The sequence below is a fragment of the Chelonus insularis genome, unplaced genomic scaffold (assembly GCF_013357705.1).
Source record: "Chelonus insularis isolate UGA/USDA-ARS -01 unplaced genomic scaffold, ASM1335770v1 contig_85_pilon, whole genome shotgun sequence".
Classification (NCBI taxonomy): Eukaryota; Metazoa; Arthropoda; class Insecta; order Hymenoptera; family Braconidae; genus Chelonus; species Chelonus insularis.
In genome coordinates, this window is record NW_023276773.1 from 1,146,821 (window position 1) to 1,172,500 (window position 25,680).

Genomic DNA, 25,680 nt, shown 5'->3' on the forward strand with positions numbered 1-25,680 from the left:
TGCCTCCATTTTCTTTACAATCTTTTAGTGTAACATAACCCCAAAAATTAATCTCTTTATCTATCAATAAGTATAATAAACAATTCATCGCTTATCATTATATATTATTATCCTTAAATCATCCTTCTGATGTATTTATAAAATAATACGAAGTCACTTGATGTTGTTTGTATTATGACAAGGTGATATGTATTTTCGGCAACTTATATTTTTAGCTTTTCTTCATTTTGTTTACTTTCTTTTTCTCGCTGGATAATAATGCATTAATGCTTTTGCGCTGCTGGATTTATTTTTAGGAATTTTAAATTCATTTAAAATTACACATTAACGTGAGAAAATGTCATTAACACTGTTTTTTTTTCGAGGTTATATCAAACATTATTTATAAGACAATTAGAATGTTTATAATAATATCATTATAACTCCAGGTCATATGTTTTAAAAAAAATTATTGAATTAAAATAAACTGTTACAATTAATTTTACATCGTAATTATTTAATTAGGGGGTTTTAATGACAGTTTTTTGTTTATATCTCTGAAGAAATACATTTTATTGTCACATTATGTTTGAAAAAAATTTTAGGAATAAAATATAAATTTGTTTAAATAAAAAAAAATATATATTAAAACCATTTAAATATTTTCGTTAATTAAATTTGAATATTTCATTCATTTATATTAACAAAAAATTATTTTTAATCATCAATTAATTATTAACAACGATCCAAATGATAACCATACCAATTTTGAACTTAACATTATTTTAATAAGTTACTTATTTAATTCTTTAAAACATCAAATAAATACAATTCCTCATTACCATACTATCATCGTCATACTCAATCACCTTAAAACAATTGAAAAAATAAAAACTTACACACCTCAAACAATTGATCATCATATTTACTCCAGCTCCTCCTCACCATTTTTACCTCCAATAATAAATAAAATAAAATAATCCTCCGTCTTTTTATTTCCCTGAATTTTTCAGGCATGAAAAGAGTAAAAAAAGGAGACTGTTGATCTGAAAATAGAAAAGAAAAAAAAAATTATGAGAAGAAAGAATATTTAAAAAGTTGATTAACAAATAAGTAAAAGAGTGTGTAATGTTGACGACACGCCACTGGAATAATGGAGTCATGTGATGGGGACGACGCAAGTGGACGCATCATACTACTATACATCAGTGTGATTTGAAATAATAATAATAATATAAACTGAGTGTACATCATGCTATGTGCGAGTGTGTATATGGTATGGGTACCGGGTTGGATAGTAAGGGAAACCGGTCGGTTGGTTTATTGGTTGGTTGGTGTGTTCTACATATACTCGATTCTCTCAAGACTCAGTTATTCTTCGTCAGTTCTTCGGCACACTTGTCCGCGATCTCAACACTCAGTATTTACAATAACACGGTTCAGTTGACATCGTCGAGTCTTGTTTATACTGTCGATAATTCTACGAAAACGTCAAACATTCGTAGTTAAGAAGTGTTTTTAATTTTCAGTATTGTAAAGAAAGAATATCTGTTGTTTAATAAAGTTTTGTTTTTTGGTCTTGTGCGATTATATGATAATTTGTGAGGAGAATATTTAATGGTTGAGATCCAGGAAAATTGAAGTTACGTTGAATTTTACATACAACTGTTTCATTAAATTCGTCAAAACGAGCGGGAGCGGACTGTACTCGGATCGTAATTTTGCGGACCTCAATTTTTTCGTGTAACGTTTTAGGTTTTTTGTACCACCCGCGATGGCACGCTGGGATGAATGGGATTATACACGCAATGGTCAGTAGAAACTTTTTTATCATCTGAGTAATTAATTATTATATTTTTAGCACAGACTCTACACCTCTTTTTTAATCTTTCTAACAACATCATTCACTCGTCGTTTTGTTTATTTTATTTACCCAGAAAGTGTTGTTCCTTTTTTTCTTTAAACGAGAAGAATTTTTTCTTTATTGTAAAAATGAAGAATGACATCAGAGATAAAAAAGAAAATTATCATTGGATTAAAATTTTTGTAATATTATGAAAAATAATGCAATTTTAATAAATTAACGCACATTTTGTAGTTCATTGTCTCTATTTTTATGATTGGTTCGTGGAAAATAGTTTTTATGGACAAATTTGTTCCGTAGAAATTGCAAAAAGAATGCACAGTTGTGTTTCGAGTTGATCATTTGAGATAGAATTGTTTGAACCAGAGTATTATTTAGTATTATTTACCATCAGTAAATTTCTGTAATAAAACCGATTTTTTTTTAATTTGGCAACAATGTATTGCTGTGATGTGAAATTTTCTTGTAACAAACTCAACAGTTTACTGTGTTATGGAGTTGTTGAATTTACTGCAATGGACCATCACAAAACAACACAAGCAGTTTTACCATAAATGGCTGTGCAGTATTTTTTGTATAATTTCAATATGGTCGTCATCAATGTTGTGCAGACTCGGTAATTTTGTATGTAATCGGTTCATCGTAAGAAATACTTATTCCCAAGTTTATAGAAATTAAATTTAAAATAATAACTCCAAAGATTGATTAAATAGATATTTTTAGAATAAATGTATGACCGCCATTAAGAATTTCTGAGGTAAAAATTACGGTTAAATATAAGAGGGTAATATCAAAAATATGCAACTACTTTTGCATGTAATGTCAGTCATATTTCAATATCATTGAATAAATCATATTTTACCTGTTCATGTATTGGAAACTTCTGGGGTAAAATTACTTTATTGTTGTTGGTAAATTATAGGTAAATTTAAAGTAGTAATTTACCATCATAAATTTTACTCCATTGTACAAACTTAGGGCAAAATTTATTTAGTAATATACATAAAGTGTAATTAAATTAATTATGTGGAAAGAATTATTTTATTCGAGGTAAAAAGTAGTGTAAAAATGTAACCTCAAATAACCTATTTCTAGATCATACTTTACCCTATTGGTACAATTGATTGGTTTTAAATGGGGTAAAAATTGAAAGATTTTTCTTTTTATTAATTCAAATCCTTTCTATTCTCCACCATTAATCATTAATAAATTTTTTACTTAATGAAAAATGTTTAATTTTTTTCTTGATGATATTAAATTGAATTATTAATACTTCTATGTCACGTAAATAAAAAATAAAAGTAACGAAATGAATTAAATTACTTTGTCTACGGGAAAACAAAGGGAAATATAATAAAAATAAATACCTTTTATTAAAATGAATATTTTATTTTCTAATATATCTAGATAAGTAAACATTGATAATAAATGAACTATAAGTTAATGATATAGGGTTAAAAGTTGAACATGTAAATTAGATTGAAATAAAATTGATCGGAGTAAGGAGTATTTTCTTTGTCATTGTTTTATCAAACTATCGACTGTCGAGTCTTATATCCTACATTACTATTACACGACTTTATTTTTTTTTTTATCCTCCATCGTGATATAAATTATAAAACACAATGAAGTTACTTTCAAGTTACACTCAATTTTACATTAAATATTCAGAACTAAATCACCAAGTATTGATTTAATTATTTTTTCAAACTTATAATTATAATTATATTTATTAACATTTAATTATTTGTAGAAAAAAATTATTTTTCTTTTATTTTTAAATTTCATTTTTACTCTTGTTACTTTATAAATAATTACATACATCTATCATAATTATGTATTGAGGCTACTTGCCATGCAATGACAACGATATCATCATTACTTAGAATTGACCAATTTTCTATCACTAGATATTACTGAATTAAAAAAAAAAAAAAGAAAAAAAAATTACATGCTCGGTTTTTTTTTTTCATCGATAAACCTACATATACCCTCTAGATGACATTACAATACAAAAAAGACACAGTAATTGTGGTTTAGACAAAATAAAAATGGCTTTTTTTTCTCAGAAATTTCGCTCTAGATGATTAATTCTTCGAATTATAGGCTTGAAAATGGGCATGCGATGAAAGAAGGTTGAATTCGTTGATTTCTAAGAAATTATGTTAAATCGGAATGTTTACAATTCTTATTTCTTGTATTCTAAGTTAAACAGAAATCAATATACTATAGATTGATTGTATAATTTATTCATTGTTTTTACGTTTGCAACTAGCACGAAAGTTGTAAAGAGAAATCGAGTAAAGAAAAGGAGGGGAGGGAGGGGAGAAAAATACCAAAAAAAATTTTACCTGCAATTTTCAACAAGAAAATTTCTTTTTTATCGATACTATTTTTGTAAGGCTTGGAAAATAATAAAGCATTTATTACTCTTGGGGTAAATTTTTTTTTTTTAGGTTAAAAATTATTGAGTTAAAATTAAATTGATTGAGTGTATAAAAAGTGTGTGAAAAAAGTATTCAGTGATTATAAGGTTGATTAGTACGAATAGATACAAGTGGAAAAATGCATCATGTGACGGTAAAAAGTAGAAAGTTGATGGTAATAATAATAATAATAATAACAGTTGGAGTGAAGAAGATAATAATAATAGTATAAAAATTGCATATAGAAAGGTTGCCGGAAATAAGATGAATGCTTTTATCGTATTGATTCACGACTGTTGACTGGTCAATTTTGTTTATAATTAATTCATTGATTGAATAAAATATTAGAAGCTTCATAAAAATTTAATTGATTTCGTGAGTATATTCTTTTTTTTTTATTAAAAATGTCATGAAATGATTAAATTGAATGCATTTTACAAATTAAAAGTCGATTAATGAGTCTGTTAATAAATAATACGAAATATTCAGTTAATGGAACGTTACTTCTTGCATTAATTATTCAATTGTAATCTTAATTGATGATCAATTTTAGTTGATATTAATGAATTTTAGTTTAATAGCGAAATAAAAAAATGGGGCTCAACAATCTTCGAAGTGCCCACACGATAAACATTTTATTATAGGATTACTATTAATGGTATGAGTGTAATATTTATTAATTGTTTAAAACAAATTTTTATTGTTGTAAACAATATGCTATTGTCGAAAGACATGTACAGTCGTTTATAACAATAATTCATTGATAATGGCTAAATTTATTAATGACATTCATCATTCATTCAGTAGAAACAATTTTAAATTGTTTATAACAATTTTCATAAACAATAACATTTTGATAAGAACTCGATAATGAAATTTTTTTTAAATAAATAAATTATAAAATAATGGCGAAATGAATAAAAAATACTGATGACAAATAAATTTTTACCGAAACGGTAATATAAATAGTTGGCCAATAAAAATTCTATCCAAATTCTAAAAGGGTAAAAATTTTCCTTGTATTTATTTTACCTTAATCTACACCGGAAGGTAGTAAAAAATCAAAATTATCCTATACAGAGAGAAGAATTGAGTAAGAATGATATATTACAGAGGAGGAAAATTTTACTACTTTGCGGGGTAAATTTTACTTTTTTTTGTAAAGTATACTAGAATAATTATTTTACTGCACAGAAGAGTAATTTTTACTCATTCTCTTCTGTGTATATTGAAAAGTGAAATAAGCATTACACTAGGGGTAAAATTTTACCCCCATTCATAAATCTAGATTTTAAAGTTTATTGAGTCACAGTCAATCAAAATTGTGTATTTTACCTAATTTTTTGGCCTTCATTTCGGAGTAAATTTTTACCCCAAACTGCTTGAGTAGATAATACAATTTTAAAAGGATCTCTGGAATGATTCATCTGAATGTAACCAATTTTTTATCATCAGTAAAAAGGTCACTGTTTCCTTTTATGTAATTCATGTCTTCTAGTATATTTATGCACTATATTATTATTGTTATGTTAACTATTACACCATCACTTATCATAATCAGATCATAAAATATAACCTAATTTTATTTACTTATCTTTGCAACCTCAGATCCGTAATAACTATTTATTTACCGTGGATGATGAATCATGGATATGAAATTGTTTAAAATATCACGTACTTTTTTTCAAGACAATTTATACCAAGGACTTAAATGCAATAGCAGCAAAACTATTTATAGAAAAAAAATGACCAGAAGTAATCAATCTTGAATGAGATATTAAAAAGAAAAAGTAAACAAAAAAAATTAGATCAACATATTTGGAACAGTGATGGTCTTAATATAATGATATGTACTGTTGAAAATTAATGACAAGACTTACCTGAATTTTATTGTCGTGAATTCTATTGATAGTTACCAGACAAACATACTTATTAATGCAACTCATTTTGCTTCATAATAATCTGCACCATCGTAATCATCACTGTAGTATCAATACCTTCAAGACAAATATTGAATGTTTTCAAACAAAATAAATATACGCTGACATCAAAAAGATTTTATCGATTAGATGATCGATAAAGTAGAATAAATAAACAACCATCTTTATTGACACTATTATTTTTATCTTTATACATTTAATATTTTAAACTTTGAATTGAAATAAATAGAAATATTTCTTTGATCAACATTTCTGCACGGCGTGAGAAAAGTGGTACTTTTCCATCTCCTAATTAAGAGTGGTATTATATTTTAAACAGTCAATGAAATCAGTTTAAATCAAATGATTGCCTCAATTTTACTCACAGTTAAAGTTGGTTAACTTTTCCCTCCTAGGTAGGAAATGTACCACTTTCCATACACCTTCAGGAAAAATTTACTCTTTCATACGAGATAAATGGAACTTTCTAGACAAGTATATCAATAAAGAATATTCAGCTATGAATAAAACAATTGACGTTTTTCTTTTATCAATTGCAATGATTGATTTATTTCCTAGATGGCATCAATTCGTTTGTTTATTTATATTACCTAGCAGACCCTTCACATAGATTTATCGTGAAATCTAGGATAATGTTTACCCTTTAATTTTGGCTCTCTAATTACATACTTCACATCTATCAATTTCAACCAACCTATTCATTTTTACGAAACTTCTTATCTTATTTTGATCACTTCATTGACTCACGACTATCATCTATATCTATATCATAATATTACATAATCACGAAGTGATTAATTATCAAACATGACAAAGTAATACTAAATCACAGGGTAAAAAAAAAAAAAATTAGCCTAAAGAAAGCAAACTCACGCAGTGCTATACATTTAAAACTCAAAACTGATCATACAATTTGATATAAAAAGAGGTAATGACACATATTGTAGGTCGAATTGATTAGGATCATTGACGTAATCAGTTCAGGACGTTACTAATGTTATTGGTGTAGCACATATTTTGATACGCTTTTATCACCAAAGATAAATAAATGATTCAATAAAAATAATACTAGGAGATTCCATACATCTATCACATGTTAGTAAAAAATAAAAAAAAAAAAAAATAGTTTGTATTAAATAATTAAAAACTTCTATCTCTGATTGACTAAGTCTTGATTAAAGATAACGTTAAATTCAACACTAGAGGGCAGACCTTGAACATTCTAGATAGCTTGTCCTTAAAAGTAGAATATGCGAGAAAAAAAATGCCTTAACGAAAAAGTGATTTAAACAATAATTACTTTAGATTTATTAATGTTTATAAAGCCTTGTCCTTAGCTATTCATCACGCTTCACTAAACGACCTCAACTTCTAGGTAATACCGACTTATACTGATATGAAACATTGTCTATGTAATTAATATTTATTTAATGTTTATGTTTAACCGTGATATTAATTCAGCCATTACACTCTAGTATTTCCGTTTTCCTTAAGAGTTAACAGGTAATTAATTAGTGAGTTTATTGATTAAAGTAGGAAAATGTCTAGTTTTTTTTTTCTTTTATCTATTATACGGATATTGTTGGAAAGTATTATATAAAAATAATTTTTAAAATGAATATTCGTGATTTTTATTACGTATATTAAGTGAAAATAAATTGTCCATCATTGGCAATGAATTTTTTTAATTACTAATTTTTTTTTTATCAAGCAAAAAAAATTTTTTTGTTTATTGAATAGAATTAAATACAATCTGTTTCTATTTAACAATAAGTAATTTTTTATAAAGGACATAAAAGGAGTTCTTAGGAGGAACTTCTTCATTGGGTCACTCAATCAAATAATAATAATAATATAAAGAGTAACAATAGAGCTAAATAAAAATAAATAACTAATAAAAAAAGTATGCATCAGTCAAAAACTAACGGCGTTTGAAGTGAAACTTTTTATGTAATACAAAATAAATAATTAATAATTTTGTTAATAATTGTTAGCAATAATTATCATTAATAACTAATAACAAATTTTCACTTCTGTGTTCGATAACTATTCTCGACGTCTCTTCTTTGTTCAAATCTTCATATGTATACTTTTTCTGTCTCTCATATTTCATAGTCGAATAGCAGGGAATTAAAAAAGGACAACAGATTTTAGTTAGCTCGATGAGTTTACTGTCAATCTCAAACCTAGCGTAGCATCTCATAAAAAAGAAACGTACGAATAAAACACAAAGAAGAGAATATGCCATTCTATCTGTTGAAATGACTAATAAGGTCAGCTGGTTTGAATTTTTTCACTCTTCAGATAATTTGGTCCTCGTTGAATAGCAGTAAAGATTGCTTAAAAAAAATGTATATCCCTAGGATAATATCAAACATAACTCCTCTGATTCATCACTTAAGTATAATAAAAGGCTCAATGAATTACCGCAATATATTTCAAGATGTACAACGAGCAATTTTCAAATTAGGAAAATTGAATTGAGTTGACAAATAATAAGACTAAAAACATTATCGTGTTGCATATAAATGAAAGCAGTTTAAATTTCTCCTTCATCATAACCACTTGTTGCTCTCATGAATATTCTTATCACATGTTGCCCCCACTTGTGGCATAATAAACAAGTGCATCATAAAATTAACAATAAAATTTATGTGTCCAGGCCCAAGCAAATGGGTTGAGATGTTTCCAATGGCAGCTGGATCAAGACAAAGTCCAGTAAATATTGAGACAAGTCGTGCTGAGTCTGACCATGAAGCTCTAAGCAGCAAACCACTGCGTTGGAAATATGCATCAACTGCTTCCAAAACATTAATTAATCCTGGATATTGTTGGAGAGTGGATTGTGATGGTGATGGAACTTGTAAGTATATCTTTTGAAATTCATTATATCTTCACTGCAAATCTTACATTTAAAAGTGTTTTATTTTAATGTTTAATTAATAAAGCCAAGATATGTCTCAGTATAAAATTGATTGTACATTAAATTGTAAATTTTTGACGGATTGACTCTGCCTGGTGCTCAATCATTGTCTTCTTTTTGTTTATTTATGAGAAAGTTAATTACTCATTAATTATAAATTTACAATAAAATCCCTAGTAATAATTGCCTATGTCTAAGACCTGTTAGCTTGTGGCACAACAGGCAGACTAGCACAGTTTTGTTGTTGCAACTTAAGGTGTTTAAAATGATTGATATTGATTAACATTGAAGTCATTTTTTAAACACTTTTTCCATTTGAAAAAACACACTGGTATGCTCCAGGGAATGTCTTGGATTTGCGAGCACCTAAAGCTCAAAAAACCCAAGGACCACGACGTGTTAGACATGGGTGAGGTCCACTGTCTTGTAGACGATGTGCTACTGTTTAAAAATGACTAAATCACTGAAATGGCTTTGTTTAATTCTGGTTTCTTCAATGCATGACCACTGGCTCCTTTGATTATGATTATTTACAGACTCACTCTGTATGACTCTTAAGTATTTTTGCTCGGAATATCACTGAATTCTCTGTAATATTCATTCAAGTACCAGGTGTAGTTTACCTCCACACCCATTGAAGAATAGCATTTATGACTGGTACTGTCGTATTATCAGGCAAAATTATCAATTAATTTTATAATGGATAATTTAAAAAATGAAAATATCAATTACTGAATAATCATTAATATGCAGAATTAAATTATCAATTAATAAAGTAATTTGTCATTTTATAAATCAAATTACATTATGCCTGGTTCTAGAAAAATGTTAATCAATTTCTTCAGGTAGTTTGTATTAATTTTATTATTAGCAATACAATTAAATGATAAAAATTAATATATATATATTTAATGTTGATATAGAAAAATTTCCGTGACTCATTATGTTACATAGTGACAATAGTAAACAATTTTTATGATAGTTAATTATTTTTTCTCTCAATATCAGTAATTATTTTTTTAATATCACCGGAAATAATAAAAGAAAAAAAAAAGAATCCAGTTATTTTATCAGTCATCCATTGTTCTTTCATCACAATTTTTAACATTACTATTGATGTAATAATATTTAAATTATTCATTAATTTAATTAATCAAAGATAATAAAAATATTCATAATCATTGATAATATCTATTTTAGTCTTGACTGGTGGTCCATTAGTAGACGACGTTTATAAATTGGAACAATATCATTGTCACTGGGGTTGCAGTGATTCTAGAGGCTCTGAACACACTGTTGATGGTCAAGCATTTGCTGGCGAGGTATCTATAACATCATTTTTTATTACTACTTTTTTACCTTTAATTACCATCAACTTGATATTTTTCGGTCAAATTTCCACTTTAAAAATAAATAGTAAATTTTAAGAAATTATTTAAATACTTTTATTTATTACAAACATTTTACTGTTAATTAAAAATAAATTTATACCTTTTATTCTTAGTTACATTTAGTACATTGGAACACAACGAAATATCGGACATTTGCAGAAGCAGCTAAAGCACCAGATGGTCTAGCAGTATTAGGAGTTTTTCTCAAGGTTAGTCTATTAAATATTGCACATAGGTCTATACATGACATGTTATCATATTATTAATAATACCTGAAAATAGAAACAATGAATTTAAAAACACTTGGTTAGATAAAAATACATTATTTCATTATTATTAAATAATAAAATGATTCTCGGTTTTTATTTTTTTTCATGTTACTAATTTTTTTTCGTCAATTTATTTAACTCACAACTTTGATGCATTTACGTAATGAACTAGAAGGTATAATTTCATCTCAAATACCGATTCACTTGAAAAACATAAAATTACGAAATTTTTTTTCATTACATAAGACATGGATATTTTTCACATAACTTATACGGATTGTTGTGGTCGGTAATAAATTCTGCCGGACACACAATGTTACATATTAACATTGAAAAGATATTTAAAGAATAAAAAAAGAAAAAAGTATTTAAGATTAAGTTATTTATTTTTTTTTTTACGATTAATAAATGCATGTACATGCGTGCATACCTGATTCAACTCAAGCAATAATATATTCTAAATAACAAAAAACTTAATTTTTTCTCCCATAAATAATGTAATTATATCAATTTTTTGATAACCGTATGCGAACCGTACGGTTCGCATTTATCCGAAATCAGCGCCACCTAAATAATTTTCCCAATGTATCCTCAGACAATGATTTCATATTATAAATGGTTCTTTAGTGTGCTCAAATCGTAATGATATTAAATTGTTTGATTTGTTTTAAGGTGGGTAAGACTCATGATGAACTCGACAAAATATGCCGTCTATTACCGTACGTTTCGCACAAAGATGAGGTTGTTGGAATAGTGGATTCAATTGATCCTAATAAACTTCTTCCAGGTAACACTTTCATTATATCTTACTAATTATTATTATTATATTATAATAATTTTCAAAAATTTTAAAAAATCAGCTTAACAATTTCTTCCTTATCGACCTTAATAAGAATAATTTATTTATAAAATTAAAATTCCTTTGTTTCTATTTGGCACTTTGAAGTTACTATTGATTAACTAAAACCTTAAAACATCGATTTCTTCACTACTTCATTACTGAATAATTTAAAAATGAAAGGTCAATGACCCCACCATGACCTTCTAACGATGAACTAATAATTGTCCTTCACAAAACAGATATTTTTGTGTTATATTCAATAATACTTATGACCACAATTTATATGAAATTAACGCTACACCCATTGTCTTTTAAATATGTTCACATTAATAATAATAATGACTAAATAAATGATAACAAACTAACAGTACGTGGTGGACGTGCGGGTCGGTGTGTGAATCCATGCATGCGATGGACCGTCAAAATAATACGAGAAGCTAGCAATAAAACTAGTTTTCAAGGTTGGTAACATGAAATCACGAGATTCAGCAATGAATGAAAATTACCGATTATAACGTTTGCACTTGTGTACATATTTGCACTCATTAATGTCTTTGATTTTTAATTAAATCACATTTTCTATTCTGATTATAAAGAAAATATATTTGCATAAAAAGTTAGTGCACTTTGATCATAAAATTACTTAAGAATTATTTACAATTGCATTTATTGCTACCTGTTAAGCTAGTAAAAAATGTTATCATTTCATTTTTGTTCTGAATCAGATTAACAAGTATAGTATAATATTCATCATTTTACTAATGCAAATATTCAAGCTTATTTATAAATTAACTTTAGAAAGTAAATTTGCAATAAAAAAAAATTGATTTCATGAATATTTCAACGATTCACATCAAGTGGTAATGTAGAAAATTGCTTAACCGGCTCACAATAGCACCTTATCGGCTGTAGTAATGTAAATCACTGCACAGAATGATAATTCTAGGTATATTATCGATATATGGTAATGCAGGTTGCTGCATACATCGATAATTGGATTCAAATAGAATGCAGAAGTAGATAATATTTTTTTTTTACTCTTTTTTTTAATGTAGTTAATAATTTTAATTTTTTTTTCAATGAATCTAGATGATAATGGCTATTGGACTTATTTGGGTTCCTTGACTACTCCACCATGCAATGAAAGTGTAACTTGGGTTCTTTTTAAAAAATATATTGAGGTCTCCCATCATCAACTTAACATCTTCCGTAATTTAAGAAAGTTTCCACGTGGTGCTGAATGTCCATGTCATGAAAATCATGGAGTGGTAAGTCAATTAAATTTAAATTTAGCGGTAAAATGACGGTAAAGATGAAAGAATTATTTTAGACATTCTTTAATCTTTATTTGCAATTATCTCGTAAACTATAAGAGCTACGAAAAAAAGTTTCAGACAAAAGTTGAAGATTATTCAATTTTACACAAAAAAGGTCCCTATACTTTATTCTGTATCTTTAATTGTTTAGCTGAAAAATAATTATAAAGATCAAAAATTGATGTTATGCAGAGTATCTTAATTTTACGACTTTCTAGACTGGTTTTTTATTAAGTTTAATTAAATATTTATATTTATAATAACTGTTACAGGTCATCAATAATTTCCGTCCACCATTGCCACTAGGAAATCGTGTACTTCGTGAATGCGGCAGTTTTTGAATTTTTTTTTTTACTATTAAAAGAAGGAATGGAAAACTGATGGAAGAAGCCATCGCGGGGGGAAGAGGATTTATATACGATATATATCTATACATATACACATTTATGAATTTATATAAAATAACAAATTATTTAACTAATATAATATTAATAATGGATTAACAAATTTTATGAAAATATATTTATATAAAATGATAAACTTTTAATAATTATATTTTAAATGCATATTATGTAAGCAGCTAAGCTTTTGCAAGATCAAATATGTCAAAAATGATGTAATTGTTATTATAAGTTTGAAAGAAAAGTTTAATGAATGTCTGTATAACTGCACTATTTATCTATAATTATTATATACATAAAAAAGAAAAATATATATATACTTACATACACTCTATAAATTTATATTTATGATTGATGGTATATAATAAATTTATACAACATTTAAATTGTGAAAACATTGATATTAACTGTGATAGAAAAAAACTAAAAAAAATTAGGTAGAAACATTCATAATTGTATTAAATGAAATAAATTTATACATATGATTATATAATTTTCTAAAAAATAAAATTTACGAATTTATTAAATTATTTTAATTGAATATTTAAATAATAATTGAAGCAAAAATGTATTTTATTTTGTCGATATGAGTATTAAATAATTTATTATCTTATTGAAGAAGAAAAAAAAAAATGGAAAATAAATTTTCTTTCTATCTTTGAAGAAAAATAACACGTTGTTATATATTTTTTAAACTTGAAAATGTCGTAGTTTATTTTTGTTTTAAGTGTTATTACTAAAACTTGACAGTTAATTGGCTTTAAAATTAATTTAAAAATTGGTAGTCTTTATTACTTTTCATTTTTTTAAGAATAAATGATTAATTTAAAAGAGGAATTATTTATTGAACTAAAAAAAGATGAGGTTTGTGATGAATAAATTTGTTTAAATTCTTTTGTAAATGGATGACAATTGTCTATTGGTAAAATATTGATTTCTAAAAACAATGGATATTGCAAAATAAACTGAATAAATTAAATAATAAATTTTTCTTTCGATTTTACAACAATATTTCAAAAGTTTTCAAAGTTGAAAATGTAAATAATTTTCAATAAAATATCGTCAAGTCTGAAGACTTTGCAATGTTTTTTTTTATCATTAATTTATTTTTTAAAAGAGTGGACTCTAAGGTTAAACCTATGCCACATTTATCACCACTTACCTCTATTCGTCATTTTTTTTCCTTTTCTAGTTTTTCTGTGGTTGGCTTTATTCCATAAAATTTCTAGAACTTCAGCTTTATTAATCTACTATAAATGTATTCTTATTATAATTAAAACCATGATAACAACATAATTGATCATAATTACTAATCTATCAATTTTAGGTTAATATAAAATCATATATTTGAGTCTTTAAATATATAACTTTAGCTTCAGAGTTTATTAAACTTAAACTTTAATATGTGGTGATACATAAACAATTACCAAATAATTGTTCACAGTAGCTATTAAATATTTTATCAGAGAAGCATGAAGAATTAAAAAAAAAATGTTGTTGTTTCATAGAGACAAACAATGGTTTTAATTACAAAAGATAAATTTAAAAAGCTTGATAAGTAGTCCAAAATTGTGCCAAAAAAGTTTATCCTTTATTTTCGTCTTATTTTGGTCTTTTTTATCCAAATTTATTGCCATTTTACGGTGCCACAAAAACTGTAATCGTACCCTTGGATTTTTGTTCCAATTATTAGGTTATTTATACTTAAAATATCGCAATATTATTGAATAACTAATTTTCATCTTCACATTCTAGTCAAATTTTCATAATAAAATTGTATAAAAGTCATCAAGTGACTTAAATTAATTAAAAATTATTATTTAAAAAAACAATACTTAACCTAACAATTAACTATTATGTTTCCAATTAATCAACACCATTGTCCAATTACTTCAATAATCAATCAATACCTCAATAAATCCTAATAAACATCTCATAAACAATTTTTCCAATCAAGAAACAAAAATGTTCATCCTCTTAATAAACCGTTGGACATTTTTTTTCCATCCAAGAGTCATCACTATTAACAAACTACTCACTCACAAAAAAATTGCAATTAAAATTACACTTTAATAATCCGATTATTAATCTTTAATACTATTATTATCGTCATTCGCATTATTAGTCGATGATTCATTTGTTATAAAAAATAATTACTTAACAAACGTACAAACTCCGGCGCATGCGCGGTGTTCTCAGAACTCACAACTACATCAACATTCTTGTGTACATATACAACACTTTTACAGCCGGCATTACCGGCAGTTGAGACTGATTCTCCACAAGACGGTTCCCTACAAGTCAGTGTTCTGCGTGGATCCAACTTCGTACCAGTGATCTAATCATCTCAGTGTAATTCAAACTATCGTCCAGTTAACTTGATACCACTTCTTGGAACTAACAATCAACAACAACAACATGGCTATCTGTAAGTATAACCTTTTTATATCATTCATAAATTCATTCTTCTTCTTCTCCAGCACCTTTCAAATGATTACCTCCATTATTTATTCCAAACAATCACCAATAAATGATTGTTTTTACCTCGAAAACCATTTTTCTGACTTTAAAATGAGGTTATAATGGTCTTTAAGGACAACAATATTAGCACTAGACAATTGTCAACATCATCATCATCATAACAGATTTTCATTTACACTTTGAATGATGTAAGATAATATTATTAGATGTGGTTTGAGTTACATTGGAGATGAAATGAATTGGAATTTAATTATCAAAATTATGAATAATATAAATAGTGTGTAATATTTTTGGTTAGAAGATGCTAAAACGATTGAAAATAATTTGATGTATGAAGAAGGAAGTTGATGATAAATGTCTAAAAATAATCATGGGTGTGGTTATTATTGGTTTGACAAACTAACGATTTGAATATCCAGTTTAGTGTCTTGATACATCTACTTATAAATAGTAATCTCTAATGCATTGAATAAATATCAATGCAAAAAAAAAATATGCCGGTTAATTAACTCGTGGGATTATTTCAAGATTATCTTTGGATTCTAAAGGTATTATTTTTTATTTTCTTTCTTTAAACATAATTTATTCAGTTAGTTTGATGTTTTTAAATGATTATTGATATTCTTTTTTTTTAGCTAATTTATCTTGCATTTTAATTGCTACATTGTTGAACGATCACGTCACATACCGAATACAAATCTGTCCTTGTGGTAATATAATGTAATATCCAGATTATTTCGCAATAACAACTAGTCAAATAATTCTTGAAATTCCTCCTTTTTATTCAATTTGACATTTCGTCTGCTGTAACTATTATTCATGTCGTCATCTTGTTTTACATTTTATCGACGTTATTTTGGATGTTTTAGAAGTATTCTTCAATACATAATCATAACAAAAGGTGTTTAAAGACTGATAATAACTTATTTTTGAACAAAAGTATTCTATATAATTCTTTAAATATTAATGACGATAATGAATCATCATAATTCCATTGGAATTTATTTTTTAAACATTTAATATATTCGATGAAATAAAGTTATAGATAATAATTAAAAATCAAATCTTAATATGGTTGAAAACAACTGACCTAAGACATCTCCAGTCTGCAGTCATGCTGATGACGTAAACAAAATTCAATCATGTAATTCTATTATATCTATAGATCCTAGTGTATCCTAGAAAACTGGGTTAACTAAGGATTGTGATTCTGAAGAAGTGTGTGTGTGTGTGAATAACATGTTCCGATTGACCTCCAACTTTTACTGCTTTTCCGGTACTAACATTGTTATGAGCAGTGAAAATGAAGATTTATGCTTTGCATGTTAAATTGATGTTAGTAGTTTTTGTCGACGACATAAAAAGTATTCAGCTTGCTCTAATTTTCTGATGAGATAAGGATATTGATCATGAATGAATTCTTTTTTTTTTCAATGAAATACATTTATTTTGTTTTTTAACACAGTTGGAGTTTTAAAGAAAAAAGAAATCGTAAATAATTTTAAAGGAATAGTTTGAAAGATGTTTGAAATAATTTAAAAGCCTAGAAATTAAAAAATTTTTGACATTATTCCTATTTATGAATCTACATGGACGTTTCTTCACTGGTTAAAAAATTCTAATCATTTTAAGGTGTCATGGCGGAATTTAATTATCATTTGTCATGAGTCTTTTATTGAAAAATTATTTATTTTACGATTGTTATTACACTTGTATCATAAATCTTTGTTTTCCGATGTGTATACCACTTTTCTAAATATTCCTAGATATTTTTCATGTGGAAATAACAAATAAAAAATGCACAGTTTGATGAGAAAAATTTGAGGTGATTTGAGGTTAGTAAAGCTCAGCTCAAATCAGCTTAAAAATTATGCCAATGTTTATAGCAGACTTATGTCTGTTTCTAGTTGGGTAAAAGTCATAATAATTCTTTCTATTTAATAAATTAATAACAATCAATATCATTTATTCAAAAATACTAGTTAATTTCAATCTCCCTCTGTTGGAACCCCTTAAATAAATTCGTACTTTAGTTTTATGGATACTTTTGGAGGACTAGAATTTCATTTGAAGACTTTAATTTGAAGTAAAGGAAGACTTATGTCCAATTGTACAATTATTTATTGTAAAATATTTGGTCAGACTTATTGTTAAATTATTATTGAATAGAATGATTATAGAACTTCCGGTCAATTTTACATACGGAATAAAAAACACTGAGACATGGACTTATTCTGATTATGATATGATCGATGATGATAAAAACTGACAAGACTAATGATTAGGTCATTCATATTAAGCCATGACAACTCATCTTGCCTACCAACTAGACTTGGTCATCAGAAAGATTTAAATGATTGCTTCATAGCTATTAAAATACAGTTTGAATTCATTACAAAATTGTAATCATTATTGCTTATTAAGTCTTGAGACATTGTCTTTATTTTATTTAATAATCATTTTTATCTATAAAAGTGAACTAATAATTTAATTTTAATTTATTATCATTTTATTTAATATCTATTATTAAATATAATTAAAGTCAATGTCCCAATTTATTCTTGTTAAATGCATTCTACTTTTTTAATTAAAAAATATTTCACAGAAATGTTTATTACCAATTTCTTTTCGATTAAAAATTTGCAGTAAATTATAAAATTGGGTTGGAAAGTTTTAACAAATTTTTCGTACATATCTTCAAGGATTTTTCGCTTCAAAATCAGATTAATTATAAATATTATTAATTATTATTAATTACTTCATTACATTATTAATTAATTATTATTAATCACTGATCATCATTAATGACTTCAAACAAACTAAACTTATTATGATTTATTCATCAATTTATTTGATGATGTATATTCAATAGAAATAATGCTTTGATATTTTTTATAATTACATAAGTAATTAATTAGTTAAAATTTGATTTTGTTCAGAAAGTTATCATCTTTATCATCTACCAAGCACCAAACACACTTAGAGATTTTTTTCTGAATTACTTATTTGTTTCCATGTTCGTCTATATTGTTTTCATCAACATTAGAATCACTTCCGTATGATATCATAATAGTTTATCAATGAAGACAATGCTGATGTTTGATGACGTTCATCAACATGTTACTTCCTTTTGCTAATTATATTTCATGTAGCGTTACATTCTACGTGGCAGTATTTTCTAAGTATAGATGTACTTGGTGTATTGTGTAGTTGCTAGGTGCAGTGGTCTAGAGTACAGGTCAATGACAGTCTCATGGTGTAACAGTTGAAGCAGCTGAAGAAGTTTCAAATAAAAAAGGTACTAAGCCAACTGCCGATGAAAATGAAGATAATTGAATTTTGTAGAACTTTTTTACCCCTGTCTGTTTTGTTGAATATAATCTCTGTAATTTTGTGCTATTTAGTTGATGTCATGTACAAGTAAATTGACTGCTGCACTGGTTTTTAGGTTCTCATGATTAGCAGATGATTCAGTTGTTACCAAGTGACGAGCTGTAATATACCCCACATGTATAGGTTATGTTGTAAAAATTACAGCTATCCAATTAGATTAGCATAAATTTAATGTTGTGATAAATAACGTATGTAGATCATGGAGATAATGATTAGCAACCTTGGAGGGAACTATTATTTTTTTTTTTAGTTTGGTCATCATGTAATGTCATTGAATGCCATTAGACTCTAACGAAAAAATAACATTTATCACCTAGGGTTTAATTACCGTCATTTTCATAACCTTATTTATCTATTATAATTAAGAGTTCAATTACTGCAAATATTTTATCGTAGAGATGAATATTTAGTAATTGAATTTGTGATAAAAATAAAAATTATTGTATGCATAGAATAGAAAATGGCTTGGAAGGAAGTCTTTCAATACACAGAAATGTGAAGGAAAGTAATCTAAGGGGCAAGCGGAAGAGAGGGAGTGAAAGAGAGACTTGCTGGAAACTTATTCATTCTTTGCCATTATCTATGTTTCTGTGTATTTAGATTCTAGACCAGAACACATTTTTCAAATACCAAAGACTATTTTCTGGGGTAAAAATAGATATTTTGAAGTAGGGGAGATACTTTTGATTATATTTTACACAGTAGAGGAATAGAAGAATGAATTTTTTAATTTAATTAATTTTAAAACATTACTGAAATTTCAGGTAGAGTTCCGTTCTAGAGACACCTTCAAAAATAAATTCTTTGTGCTGGGATACACTTAAATAGTTAATAAATTTATGGTCTTGACAGAATGAGTAGTCTATATGTGTTTAATTGGATAAAGTGGAGGTGCACACCTAGAAAGGAACTTCTTCCGAAATTTCTTTATCCTCAAATAAATTGAATTGTTTAATGAGTCATGTGTTTTTTTTTTCTTTTATGATTTAGCTTTATCAACGGAAGACAAATTGGAGTATCAATTCTACCCAGTATCAGGTGGACAAATTCAATTTCGTGTACGTGCACCAAATGATGTCCATGTTGCTCTCACTTATGGCCCACAAGAGGGTGAACCAATGTATGAGGTAAATATGTTTTTCTTATACCCCCGTTCAAAGTTAAAGTTTTCTCCCTGCGCATGCGCAGACGAATTTTTGTCTTTCTGTACGAGTGAGAAAAATCCACTTTTCCTACCACATAAACATTTTTCTATCGAATTATTTTATAATTAATTTTCAAGTTATTATTCATTCATATTTTAATAATGTTTCTTTACATGATTACATATATAAGTTACCGTTAAACGATTAATCATAAATTAAATTTAATGATGAAATCGTGTATTTATTATCTTAAAAGTAATATTGTAATAAATATGGTAATATTCGTGTCATTATTCAGGTTTTTATTGGAGGTTGGAGTAACAGTAAATCTGTGATCCGTAAGAACCGTGCAAAACCGGAAGTCGTTGAAGTTGAAACTCCTGGAATATTAAGTAATGATGAACTGCGTGGCTTTTGGATTAGGTAAGCTATCAAAAGCAATTGAAAAGTTTTACTTTTAATTTAATTGATAATAAATAATTTATGGATCAGATGGCAACCAGGAGTTATCACTGTCGGTAAAGAAGGCGAACCCTCTCCATTTTTGACAGCTGAAGATTACGAAATTTCTCCCTTCACCTATTTCGGTATTTGTACTGGCTGGGGAGCAACAGGAGAATGGCTTATTGAAGGTATTTATTTATATTCTTAATAAACTTATTATTAATTAAACGAATAATTTTATTTGATTCGATTAAAAAGTGTAGCTTTAGTTCTTTATCGACTCTATTGCTTTTTTTTTTGTATTAAAAGGAATAATTTAGAAATATTTCTATTATTAAATGGTGAAACATGATTAATAATAATGGTGACTTAAATTCTTCTTCTGTTTAACTAATTTAATCTGGGATATATACCAACACTCTTCAACTATTCAGCAAGATGTATTTCGGGTTATGGTGGAGACAGTACGTAATAAAAATATTTAGAGCCATTAGGGCTTTTAGATGTTCACCTGTGACATGATTTATTAATCACGAATATTAATGTAAATAATTTTTTTCATAATAAAATTTTGAGTTCTCTTGATAATTTTACAATCAATTATCAAGACAATTCAAGGTATCATTTTAATAATGATGATTACTTTTTAATAATATTAATTTTAATAACAAAAACATTCACTGATTTTCATCTTTAACTTACGGTTTGATTATTATTGCTTGTATATTTTATGTATTAATAATTCTTTTTATGTAACTAAAATATTTTAATATTGTAACTGTTTGACTTTTATTTCCATGTGATTATTTTTAATGGTATCATTCAATCTGACTGATTATGTGTAGTCCATGGAAAGTAAAATATTATATCACTTCTCAGATCCTCATGCGAATGTAACACCATCAGCTCCCCTCCAAATGGGTGGTGGAGGAGGTGATGGTAGCGTTTGCTGGTGCGATGCATCAGGTGGTATAATACCACCCAATGCAGTAGAAGGTGGTCGAGATGATGAGCCCCTATTTGTAGGAAGGGCTAATCATGCAGGTGCTCTGATTCCTGGTAAAGTTAAAGCAAGCCATGGAGTATGTTATGTAGCATGGGGTGGTGAAGAACATGGGAAACCTGACTATCAAGTAAGTTAATTAAATTCTTTTTCTTATAGCTTTCAACCATTTGATCCTATAATTCATTTTAAAACCCAAGTATTTGTTGATTCTAAAAAGTAATGTTCAATATTTTAGGTTCTTTGTGGATGCCATCCTCAATGGGTTCCCACTAGTGGCGGAAATGTACCACCAAATGCAATTCCAGCTGGAGAAACAGAAGACGGTGAACCACTATTTGTCGGTCGCGTTAACCATGAGGGAACTGTGACCATTGGCAAAGTTCAAGCATCTCATAATGTCTGTTACATCCCATACGGAGGATCTGAAGTTGCATTTCCTGACTATGAGATTCTAGTTGGACAATAAAATATTCTATGAAGAAAGAGAAAGAGAGAAAGAAAAAAATGAAAATTCTACTGCATTAGATTAGCTTGCATTAAATGAAAGATCTGAAAAACAGGAGATTATATATTACAATAAATGTGATTGATTTACAATTAACAGGGAATATGCCTTTAAAAGGTAGATTGCTTTTGCACTGGCAGTTAATAAAAGTTATATTAGATGGCTTTTGCCAATATTTATAAATAATGTTATTAAACATGTTAGAAAAATATTTATATTACAAATGCCTATTTTTTTAACTCACATTTTTTGGCTTCTGTCAATAAATTAAATGATCATAAAATTGATTAACTATGAGAAATAATTTATCATATAAATGTTTACCAAATTTCATGATTAAATAAATAATTGTTCAACAATAAAACGTTGAATTATTGTTTAATTCACTTGAAGACATGAAAAATGATTCTTTATTGAGATTCTTTTATTTATTTCGTCAGATTAAATAGAAAAATATTGAATTTCTTGCTATTGCTCATCTATTTGAGACTAAAAATTCATTATGTTACGTTTGGTATTGCTCTCGGAGCAATAAATACAAATAAAAACGAAGACTATTATTAAAATTTCAAACTATATACAATTATATAGCATTAAAAAAAAATTTTGTCATTTCTTTTTATTCAAAATGCTGATCAATATTCTTTTTTTTCTCATTGATTTATATTCTTTAATTGAAAAAAAAAAAATGTCAACAACACGTGGTGTTCCCAAGCGGTCACCCATCCAAGTACTAACCACGCTCAATGCTGCTTGACTTCAGTGATCAGACGAGAACTGGTATTTTCAGCATGATATGTCGTTGACGATAGTTTGAAAAATTTTTTGCTTTAACCACTAAAACGTACTCAACTCCATGTGTAGGCACTAACTGCTATCTACTTTCTGTTTTATCGATATCCACCTATTCAGATATTGCTCAATATCTAGATAAAATGTACATGTACTTTTATCATGGTATTGAAAATATCTGAATAGGTGGATATCGATAAAACAGAAAGTAGATATGCAGTTAGTGCCTGACACATGGAAGTTGAAGTACGTTTTAGTTGGTTATAAGCAAAAAATTTTTCAATACTATCGTCAACGACCATATCATGCTGAAAATACCAGTTCTCGTCTGATCACTGAAGTCAAGCAGCATTGAGCGTGGTTAGTACTTGGATGGGTGACCGCTTGGGAACACCACGTGTTGTTGACATTTTTTTTTTCAATTAAAGAATATAAATCAATGAGAAAAAAAAGAATATTGATCAGCATTAACGGCTTATCCGATTGGGAATAAATTTTGTCCACATGTAGCGGGCGTTGTCAGAAGGGTTATGTAAATTGATTATAACAATTAAATTTGTTATAAAAAATTAAAAATGAGTTCTACGCAATATATTTGAATTCTTCCAACGCATAATTTTTTCTTCCACTAAAACAAAGTTACAAAGTGTGTAGTATGAATAAAAACCTACTTTTGTTACTTATTAATCGGCTTAAATATTTTCAAAATTTCATGCTTCTATAAAATCTTAAGAGTCACGCCAAGTTTTTGGTTGTTATGTTTATTGTGTCATTAACCGTACTAAATTTATTTTCAAAATAAAAACCGAAGAAAATAATTCATTTTAAATATTGTTAATATTTAGATTTCAGAACTTGGACGAAGTCGCGGGAATTTGCTAGTCTGAGTAAATAAATGTTTTTTTTTGTTCTGCATTACCATTCATAGTTTGTTTAACAAAATTGCCATAAAGATAAGTATATATATTATGAATATAACGTAGTAGTAAGGTTTTCCTCCAACTATATTGCTGCGTAGTTGATGCAGTGACGCTTTCTCGAGTGCGGAGTGGAGGGGGGTAGTCGGTCGTCGTGCTGCGATCAGCTCTCTTACGCTGCACGTTACTAACATGAAAATAGTCGAGTTGAAACAGTTGAAAAGCAAAAACATCTGAAAACTACAAACAGATGAAAATCGCAAACAGTTGAACGTCTGAGCAGTTGAAAATCTCAAACAGTTGAGTGTCTTTTAACAGTTGAATGTCTTTAAACAGTTGAATGTCGTACGAATATAATAGTTGAGCATAACAATATATACTAACGTAACATAGCCACGAGTCGATGTCATAGACTGAATGACTCTTATGTGGTGAATCGTCGGAAGGCGTTTATAATTGTTATATGTATACTTTTAGTTGCATATAACTAAAAACAACAGAAATGTTATACTCACTTCAGTCCTAGTACGAATAGTAAAAATTTTTTTACTACGTATACGAAATACAACCAAGTCGCTAACAGTAATAGCTAGCGAGAGTAAATTTTTAATAAATTTAGAAAAAGAGAGTGTTTGAACTTTTCAGTTTTACATTCATATCAATGAATGTTTTAATTTTTAAAGTATAAAAGTGTTGATGGAAACACCAGTTTTCACCTACAACACAAAATATGTGTTACATAGTAAGACTTCAATATAATACATGTTTTACTATATGACGCATATTTTTGAGAACGATATGTGTGTATAAACACATTACAAAGTTCCCTGGTTGATCCTGCCAGTAGTGATATGCTTGTCTCAAAGATTAAGCCATGCATGTTTAAGTACATACCGAATTACGGTGAAACCGCGAATGGCTCATTAAATCAGTTATGGTTCCTTAGATTGTACCCACATTTACTTGGATAACTGTGGTAATTCTAGAGCTAATACATGCAAACTAGAGTTCCAACCAGAGATGGAAGGAACGCTTTTATTAGATCAAAACCAATCGGTGGTCTCGGCCATCGTTTACTTTGGTGACTCTGAATAACTTTTAGCTGATCGTATGGTCTCGTACCGACGACAAATCTTTCAAATGTCTGCCTTATCAACTGTCGATGGTAGGTTCTGCGCCTACCATGGTTGTAACGGGTAACGGGGAATCAGGGTTCGATTCCGGAGAGGGAGCCTGAGAAACGGCTACCACATCCAAGGAAGGCAGCAGGCGCGCAAATTACCCACTCCCGGCACGGGGAGGTAGTGACGAAAAATAACGATACGGGACTCATCCGAGGCCTCGTAATCGGAATGAGTACACTTTAAATCCTTTAACGAGGAACAATTGGAGGGCAAGTCTGGTGCCAGCAGCCGCGGTAATTCCAGCTCCAATAGCGTATATTAAAGTTGTTGCGGTTAAAAAGCTCGTAGTTGAATCTGTGTGCCACACTGTCGGTTCACCGCTCGCGGTGTAAACTGGCATGCTTGTGGGACGTCCTACCGGTGGATTTAGCTTTAGTGTAAAAACTAAAGCGGTCCAATAATCCTGTCGCGGTGCTCTTAATTGAGTGTCGAGATGGGCCGGTACGTTTACTTTGAACAAATT

General features: G+C 28.0%; 2 protein-coding genes and 3 non-coding genes across 7 annotated transcripts in view; 4 read left to right on the forward strand and 1 right to left on the reverse strand.

The window, feature by feature from the left end:
- The first annotated feature begins 1,298 nt into the window (after nt 1–1,298).
- On the forward strand, nt 1,299–13,673 carry CAH1 (carbonic anhydrase 1). 2 transcript variants are annotated; one of them, XM_035090731.1, is made up of 8 exons: nt 1,299–1,790; nt 8,872–9,072; nt 10,333–10,454; nt 10,637–10,732; nt 11,465–11,579; nt 12,002–12,094; nt 12,723–12,901; nt 13,222–13,673. In XM_035090731.1, the coding sequence occupies exons 1-8, from the start codon at nt 1,754–1,756 to the stop codon at nt 13,288–13,290; spliced, it is 912 nt and encodes a 303-aa protein (XP_034946622.1). In that variant the 5' UTR covers nt 1,299–1,753; the 3' UTR covers nt 13,291–13,673. The 2 variants fall into 2 exon arrangements, with proteins under 2 accessions (XP_034946622.1, XP_034946623.1); XM_035090732.1 differs by lacking the exon at nt 12,002–12,094 and having other exon boundaries at nt 1,304–1,790.
- A 1,934-nt stretch (nt 13,674–15,607) lies between these two features.
- On the forward strand, nt 15,608–22,544 carry LOC118071537 (uncharacterized). Of its 2 annotated transcripts, XM_035090729.1 has the most exons (7): nt 15,608–15,778; nt 20,215–20,351; nt 20,668–20,792; nt 20,862–21,001; nt 21,248–21,277; nt 21,693–21,946; nt 22,055–22,544. In XM_035090729.1, exons 1-7 carry the CDS (start codon nt 15,769–15,771, stop codon nt 22,283–22,285), a joined length of 927 nt encoding a protein of 308 aa, XP_034946620.1. In that variant the 5' UTR covers nt 15,608–15,768; the 3' UTR covers nt 22,286–22,544. The 2 variants fall into 2 exon arrangements, with proteins under 2 accessions (XP_034946620.1, XP_034946621.1); XM_035090730.1 differs by lacking the exon at nt 21,248–21,277 and having other exon boundaries at nt 15,609–15,778.
- A 469-nt stretch (nt 22,545–23,013) lies between these two features.
- Nucleotides 23,014–23,131, reverse strand: LOC118071556 (5S ribosomal RNA). The gene has a single exon (XR_004690913.1). It is a non-coding gene; the product is annotated as a 5S ribosomal RNA (ribosomal RNA).
- Nucleotides 23,132–23,406: 275 nt separating this feature from the next.
- LOC118071550 (5S ribosomal RNA) lies at nt 23,407–23,525 on the forward strand. Its single transcript, XR_004690907.1, has one exon. It is a non-coding gene; the product is annotated as a 5S ribosomal RNA (ribosomal RNA).
- A 1,332-nt stretch (nt 23,526–24,857) lies between these two features.
- The window catches only part of LOC118071551 (small subunit ribosomal RNA), a 1,912-nt gene continuing 1,089 nt past the window's right edge, over nt 24,858–25,680 (forward strand). The window contains exon 1 of the ribosomal RNA XR_004690908.1: nt 24,858–25,680. This exon is cut by the window's right edge and continues 1,089 nt beyond it. This is a non-coding gene — a ribosomal RNA (small subunit ribosomal RNA).